This window comes from Dermacentor silvarum, chromosome 5 (genome assembly GCF_013339745.2).
Source record: "Dermacentor silvarum isolate Dsil-2018 chromosome 5, BIME_Dsil_1.4, whole genome shotgun sequence".
NCBI classification, from domain to species: domain Eukaryota; kingdom Metazoa; phylum Arthropoda; class Arachnida; order Ixodida; family Ixodidae; genus Dermacentor; species Dermacentor silvarum.
The window spans coordinates 7,917,714-7,925,573 of record NC_051158.1 but is presented as its reverse complement, the minus strand read 5'-3'; the positions used below and the strand labels follow the sequence as shown (position 1 = coordinate 7,925,573).

Sequence of the window (7,860 nt, the reverse complement as noted above, 5' to 3'; positions counted from 1 at the left end):
TTTGATTATTATTCTCTGATTAGATGAGAGCTTAATAAAGAATGTGTTGGAGTGGTTGTTTTTTTTTAACACCAGTGGCCACGGCTGCACAAATCGTCTATGTCGACATCAATGTCATCATTATCATCATCATCAGCAGCAGCAGCGTTGTAAGGCACATTTTTTAATGTCTAATATGTAGGATAATTGTACCTTCATTAAGCTTACATGCTACAGGGACATTCTGATACACTAGTAAGGAAAAAGATGGGATGCGCAAGTGCTGTGCTGCAGTTGAGTCCCTCGCTTTTTTTTTCTTTTCTCGTTGGTAACGTTTATATCTTAGAACGACTTCCGCTCTCCTCGAGCTGCCGGCTATAAAATTTCTCAAGCCTTCTATTAGTTAATTTCGTATTAAAGAAGGCGGTTTCTTAGCACTGATCAATATCTACATAGCGTTTCACAAGCTCCCGCAATTTTCATTCTGAAGTCTCGTTTTATTATTTTGGAGCAAACTTTAAATCTATATATAGACCATATCGAATCAAACATGGCACACCGAACGGCACCATACCGAATGCATTCAAGCGAAACCTGGATACTAGAACTTTACAATCATAAAGATAAGCTAGTACAACATAAAGTTCATAAACATACGAACATCGGGAGGAATCTTTTCCGAAAGCTGGGTAGGCCGGAATAATCTTCTTTTTCTTTCTGAGGTTTTACGTGCGAAAATAAAATTATGATTATGAGGCACGCCGTAGTGGAGGGCTCCAGATTAATTTTGACCACCTGGGATTCTTTAACGTGCACTAGAACGCAAGCACACGGGAGTTTTTACCTTTCACCTCCATCGGCCGGGATTCTATCACGTGACCTCGTGCTCAGCAGATGAAAAAAATGTACAACGTCAAAAGCAACGCACATGACACTTTAAGAGGCTAAACGACTTCTTATTATCTTCTTATTTGGAATGCTGCCTTTTACAAACATGTCCACACTTTCATTGACTGTTCATTCATTTTCTTCAAATCATCTAAGTTTAGTGTTGATGAAAACGAAAAAGATTACTATGCAAAGGTAGAGAGAATGGTTGTAAGTATTCAATGAAGCAACATAATCTTAATCGAAGTGGGTGTTAGAGTGTCCTGGTTTGCCCATGTTTAATATTTAGGATTGAGAAGCGTCCTGATAACACGCAAACGGGGAGCTCATAACCTGCTTCAATACAGCGTGCATACAAACACAGCGCACATTTCGGTATGCAAGACATTAAGCGTGGAAAGAGCAGCTCGTTCCCAAGGAGTATAAAGGCATTCGAAAATATTTTTATTTATTCGGAACATCCACATGCCACCGGTTAAATAACGGAACAAAGGCTGAATTGTATTAGTGAAACTGCCCGGCAGTGGATAAAGAATATCAGGGAGCGGATTCTCAGCTCCCTGATGTTCCCATTGAGACTTCTGAATCCGCTCCACATTATTTACCGTGTAGAGTAGTCATCGGCTCACCTTCATAGGGGCATTAATCGAATTCTCATATGTAACGCATGAGTTTAGGATATATTTTGCCTTAGGATTATTTCGGTGCATCATGCAATATAGAGAGGAACTTGTGTCTACTATTGCTCCAATGAGTTCACAGTCCTTGCTCTCCATTCAGAAATATCTGTTTAGGAAAAACGCTCATACAATATTTACAAACTTGTAGAGGCCGAGGAGTTGTGGGCCTCGAAGTACGTCGCGCAATATTTTGATTGCTCGATCTGGTGGGAATTGCACTATGAAATCATAAGGGGGGGGGGGGGGGGGGGCAGCTTCGGCTCATGTTTTTTTTTTTTTTTCAATTGTACTGCCCGTGTAAAAATTTACGAAAAGAAAACATACAGCTTAACAAAAACAAATATCATTTCGAACATGGACAAGCGAGCTTCGCAAAACCGGCTTTCTGTATAGCACTTCACCCAATGTCGTGGTTGCGTGTGGTTTTCACCGTACGATGAAACACTGCTCCCCTAGCACTTGTTTAGTGCGACCTGCCGAAAGTTGTAGGGGCGCATATTGTGGATGACATTTGTTTGCTATTGGGAATGACTCTGGGAATTGTTGAACAAATGGTTAAATGTTCCCTGCACAATCAAACTGGGAAGTGTTGTTCACGAATACATCTCGTCCTGCATAATTAACCCGAGCGGTATGTGTGTTAGATGAAACCCGTCTCAGGGTTTGTTCCAAAACAGCTGCCAATAGCTACCAGAGTACCCTATTGGCAAATTCATGACCAATGTTTCAACCTTTCACCTCTGGTACCATTACCATTCCATCACTTTCGGTATGTTCATGTCCTTCCCTTCAACCGAGCCACCAAACCATTCACTATGCGCGCATTCAGTTGCTGCGCACCTTTCGGTTGCCCCAAGAGATGTAATACCCCTGTCACACGGGCACCCTCAAACTCCTTTGAACTCCGTCGTCTTTATCTCGAAGGAGATGCGCTCGCTGTCACACGGTCTCCCTTTCGCCAAGGGAGTTTAATGGACCTTTTCGCGAAGGGAGTTCGGCAATGACCATTACGGCTGGACGGAGTACTCTCGTTCCCAGATAGCTACAGCTGCGAAGAAAACCACGTTAATAAAATCGTCGGAACTGGCTCACTTACAAATTTTAGCATTGTTATTTGTTTTGCCTTTGGTTATACACCACGTAATTGGAGCTTTATATTTGTTTTTAAGGACATGAGCGCCTGTACTCTCCACACCATGCATCGCCATCCCGCATGGGAAACTGTCGTTCTGCCATTTTGTTTGTGTATCCGCGCGCGAGACGCACGTGTCCATTTTCGTCTGTTTATCCGCGTGCGAGCCGCACGTGTCGTACGGAGAAACTGCGCTATGAGCGATCCCGGCGCCTCGTCTGCTTCGCTCGCACCGGCATCGGAGCGTCACAGCGGCAGCAACCCTTCGCAGCCACGGTCAACGTGGACGGAGGCGGAGACTTGGGTCTTGATCCGGCTGTGGGAGGACCACCTCCCGCAACTCCGAGGGGAGAAACATAACGCCAAAGTGTATGACGCCATTGTCGCAGCTCTTGCGCAGAGCGGCATCAAGAGAACTCGCCGGCAGGTGCAGACCAAGATCGACAACCTGACCCAGAGATACAGGTAAGCAACGTGCACTAAGCAGAGAACGAGAAAAGGGAGGCGCAGGAAAGCCCTAGTTTGGCGGTATTCGGAGATATGTAATAATAATTGAACATCGCAATACGAGCGCGCGGAGCCCTTTTATTTTATTTGCGGGGACGCGCCGTGCGGCGTTTTTCGTAGCTCGGGCGGGCGTGTTGGTTACTAAACATGCACAGCGCGAAATGAACAGGGACAAGACCGACACGCACACGGCGCCAAACTCGGGGCTTCTGCACAGCGCACCTCTACAGTTTCGTCTTATGCTCCCAAATAATGCCATATCAGATACATAAAATAGCTTGAGAATGCTTTGGATTTGTGCATAATTCTTCTGAGTTCCATTTTCTATGAGCTGAATCAACAAATATGGCACATCAGCATGCTTAATAATCGCAGCTAGTTTCTGTGGCTTTGCTTTTATTTGCCTTTAAACTTTACCAAAATGAAACGGTAAATTTTTAAACTTCTTTCGCACACTAAACTATCCTTTCGTTGCATATGTGCACATGTTTTTCGTCCTTTCAAATAATTTTCTCCGTCTTTTTTTTTTTTTTTTTGGTTTACACCATGGTGGCAAAGTATATCCCAACATTAATGTTGTCGCTTCACTTATGCAAACTCAATGCAGTTTAGGTACCCAACTCTTGAGTCGCCATTTCTAAAAAACTAAAGATAATGAATCGTAAACAAGCATATCAAATGAGCATGTAATGTTGCATGTACGGTCATGTCCACATGTCATGGCATATAACAAGCATTTGTAAACTAGTTTAGCTTCTACTACTTGTCTAGCATTTCAGTTTTCTTAATTGTTTATCGTCGCTTTCTGTGTTTCCAGAAAAGAGTCGCGGGAAAGGACGACAGGGTCCTCGCCGTCTCCCTGGCCATTCTTTTCTGAAGTACACAGGATCTTGGGTGCCCTGCCGGCGAATGATCGCTCCCTCATTCAGGAGAGCCCTTGCTCTCCAGATGAAACTGTAGAAATGGTAAGTGGTAATATACGTGATACGTTAACCAGTTTGTAGAAAATAAGCCTCAAAATCTAGATTTGCCACGTTTTTATGAGCACCTGAATGACTTCCCCCGAAAAAAGTTTCCTAAAGAATTAGGAAAACTGGAATACCCCACCCAATATACGAAATACTTTGCTTGTCATATTCACAAGGTTGTTTTGTGTGGCAGGTGACCATTGTGGCTTTGCACTCGTGTGTAAGGAAATACAACTGAAAACAGCGAATTGATGTGTAGGTGCATGGCATAAACAACAAATATCTTTATTCATTCCAGATAATTTCCAGCATGGAACGTTCCAATGGAAACACGTCTGGAGAGGAGGAGGTGGCAGACGCAAGCGATAGCCAAGGGCCTGCATCGACCACACAACAGCGCCGCCCACAAAAGCGGAAGAGGCAGAGTGCCACTGAGAACTTCAGGAATAACTTGCTCGAACAGCAAAATAAGCTGATTGCTACGTTGCAAGAGGCAACTAAAGTTGACCAAGCTCTGCGGGAGCGGCAAGTAAATGCGCAAGAAAAGTTGGTGGACCTGCTGTCGCAGTATTTTAATAAATAATTCCACTTTTCGACTTCTTGGCTTTGCTAGTGGTCCATATGTTGGTGCAAGTGCATGGCAACTGCAGCTCGAATGTTTCTTCCAGTTGCGACGAGTGCATCCGTAGTGTGTGTTGGCTGCTGAAATATTGTGTCGTACAGCTGCGCCTCACCGATCCACTGCTGCGATACAGCATCACCAAAGTGTTCGCAAATATTATTCAGTACACAGCATGCCCTTATTATAAGCGGCACATTGCTGATGTCACATTCCATTCTCTTCATTATAAACCTGAAACGGGCTTTAAGCCGCCCAAATGCATTTTCTACTATTCTGCGAGATTTTGAAGCTGATAGTTAAAATGCTTTTGCTCTTCAGAGCTGCTTGTGCTCGCAAATGGCTTAATAAGGTTCGGCGTGAGGGGAAATGCCTGATCGCAAAGTATCAGTGGGGGCACAGCAACGCCGCTTATCAGGGTGGTTGGGTGCCTGAATGTGGGCCCCGAAACAAGGCGAGACAGGCTTGATTGGTGGTACACATGTGCATCGTGGCATCTTCCCGGTGATCCAACGTTTGTGTACCGGAACACGTAACAGTGGTCCACCAGTGCGAGCAGTATCACGCTGTGCCTGTAAGAAAAAGCAAAATCACTGTTAAAGGTAAAGTCCATGACAAAGAAACTGGATAGTTTTATGCTGTAAGCACACATGGCAAAAGAATGCATTTTATGTAATGAAGCAACAGCATCAGATAGCAAGTAATATATTTTTAGGAGTATGCTGAACAAAGTACAGTTATCAAGAACATGTGGGATATATGCAATGTAGCCTGGATAAAGCAAAACTTTTTAGGAGCTCTTGCATCATACCATGTCATAGCTGTTTCATTTCTGTGAGGACACTGTTGGGTAAAAATGCACTGTAGCATTCAGTAAGCACTGAATAGTATGACATTGCTGGTACTTCACTTTTTTTTTGTTTGTGGGTGTTTTGAAATTTACCTTGGTGCCACAATAGCTTGCAATACAACGCATACACAACGCAATGATGCACTCAAGTAATTACTCAACCTGTATCATATTCGCACGTTCATTATCCTGATGATGAATGTAGTGTTTTGTGGCGCAAGGGCCAAGTATGGCCAAAGAGCGCCAGTTCATTATCCTGACCATCTAGGTGAATCTTAGTTGTACTGGCTAGTTGCTAAGTAAGGTGCAGTCCACAGTTAAATGCCGCTAGCGCTCATGCCCTTTTAGAATGCATCACAAAGGTCCAATTGTCACTGACAAGCACAGAACTGATCACCGTAACCAAACATAAACCAGAATCTCGTTGTCATTGACTCAACCGATCACGATAGTCAAACAAAAACCAGTGTACAAGGACGGGTCATGATAGCAAAGTTTGGAATGCTGTACGCTCCACAATACCTAATTAATAGCACTTGTAAACAGTAATGTACCTTTGCATGATGATTGCAGGCTGCGTAAAGTTGTTCTCTTTTTTTTTTACGCGAACGATATTTAGTGTAGTTTCATTGCCTTTAAGCCATCCAGGATGCCTGGTTACAACAATGTATTTAGCTTACATTTGAAAGCACTAGTGTCATAACCTGCATCTTAACTCATTATTGCAACGTCACATTGCCATGTAGTAGGCATGTGTCAGGAAAAAAGCTGCCTAGCTTGGAAGAATTATTTTTTCTTTCGGCAAGATTCACAAAACTACATTTCTGTGCCTTAATGTCGTATCTTATCCCGCTTCAATCAATCGCCTATTGCTGCCCTATTTGTAGTAACGCTCGCCCTTCATTTCATGCACTTACCAGCCTTTGTAGTTATAATAGTCGCTGGCGTGTTCCTTTGGCGGAGAAACCGGAAAATGGCATCCGTCCAGAGCGCTGACACCTTGCGGGAATCCGGTGGAAGCATAGAATTCCCCGATGTGGTTCTCCATGTCATTTCCAGTTACCATTTTGACCCATTCATGTTCCAATGATGCCACCACGGTTTCGCAGAACTCGCGATAAATGATGTTGACCGTGGATCTGCCCATGTCAAATAAGTGGGCGACTGTCCTGTCCTCGGCAGATGAACAAAGCTTATAAAGGGCAACGGCGACCCTCTTCTCCACGGGAACGGCTTCGCGCATGTTCGTAGTCTGGCGTTCCATGGTGGGTCGGCAAACGTCAACTAAATATTTGAATGTGGTTTGAGACACGCGAAATGATTGGCGGAAATTCTGGTCCCCAAGGTTTGGCAGCGTATTCTCAAACCACCGTCCATGACGAGGATAGGCCCAGATTTCCCTTGGAGCGCGGCTAGACGACGATGCCAGCGCAGTCAGCATGGCGTTGTTCGCAATAATTTGGCGCTTGATAGCGCGCACTTTCGCTGCCGAGGCTTCCATTTCCGCTTCAATGTCAGTTATTGTGGCCATGGCGAGCGCGACCTTCTTTTTCACGTCTTCGTCACACATCTGCAAACAGTTGATCTCACCGCGAGCACAGCACAAGATCACAACACGAACCGCGCACCGGTGAAACAACGTGACCAATGCGCCCATGCACGAATGCGAGAGCACAATGTGGCCAGCATCGCTTTCAACTTCGCTATGCTTGGAATGCAAAAGTCTTGCGGTAATATACCGTAAACTTTCTCGCTGTGATTTTATTAGAACACATACTGCGTTAAAAAAAACTACTTATACTTTACAAAGGCGACTATATACGTGAAAAGTTGCACGGGGAAGTAAGCACACCAGCGCCGTTTCTGTCCCATACGGCGCCCGTCGAAAGCTCGCACTGTGCCGTGTAGCACCGCCGCAACTCCATTGCCATAAATCTCCATTAGGGAGTTTCATCTTCAACGGAGTTCGCGGGTGCCCGTGTGACACGAGTATTAGACGTGGTGACTTGAATGTTGTACTCCTACACTTGGAAGTAATAATTTCTTTCAGTTTTATCCAAACCGTCTGAGAAATAGTTACGTTAGAAAGTGCTAGGAATTATGTCCGAGTCCTCAAAGATTGCCAGGAATTAGGCAGAGTTTGCTAGCTCGAAGAAACAATAATTCTAATTCAAGGACGCACACGAGACTCGATCGTAATAAGTGGGATATTTCACATGAATTATGATCTCAGTACA

The 7,860-nt window shown here is 44.4% G+C and overlaps 1 protein-coding gene and 1 pseudogene across 1 annotated transcript; one reads left to right on the top strand and one right to left on the bottom strand.

Moving 5' to 3' along the window:
* The first annotated feature begins 2,869 nt into the window (after window positions 1-2,869).
* Window positions 2,870-4,758, top strand: LOC119452742 (myb/SANT-like DNA-binding domain-containing protein 1). Its single transcript, XM_037714695.2, has 3 exons — window positions 2,870-3,144; window positions 4,004-4,151; window positions 4,453-4,758. Exons 1-3 carry the CDS (start codon window positions 2,876-2,878, stop codon window positions 4,735-4,737), a joined length of 702 nt encoding a protein of 233 aa, XP_037570623.1. The 5' UTR covers window positions 2,870-2,875; the 3' UTR covers window positions 4,738-4,758.
* On the bottom strand, window positions 4,758-5,578 carry LOC125945307 (uncharacterized; annotated as a pseudogene).
* Window positions 5,579-7,860: the final 2,282 nt, after the last annotated feature.

Coding starts and splice junctions, on each gene's coding strand:
- LOC119452742 (XM_037714695.2), top strand. CDS start 2,876: ATGAGCGATCCCGGCGCCTCGTCTGCTTCGCTCGCACCGGCATCGGAG. Junction 3,145..4,003: donor AACCTGACCCAGAGATACAG/GTAAGCAACGTG, acceptor CTGTGTTTCCAG/AAAAGAGTCGCGGGAAAGGA. Junction 4,152..4,452: donor CAGATGAAACTGTAGAAATG/GTAAGTGGTAAT, acceptor TATTCATTCCAG/ATAATTTCCAGCATGGAACG.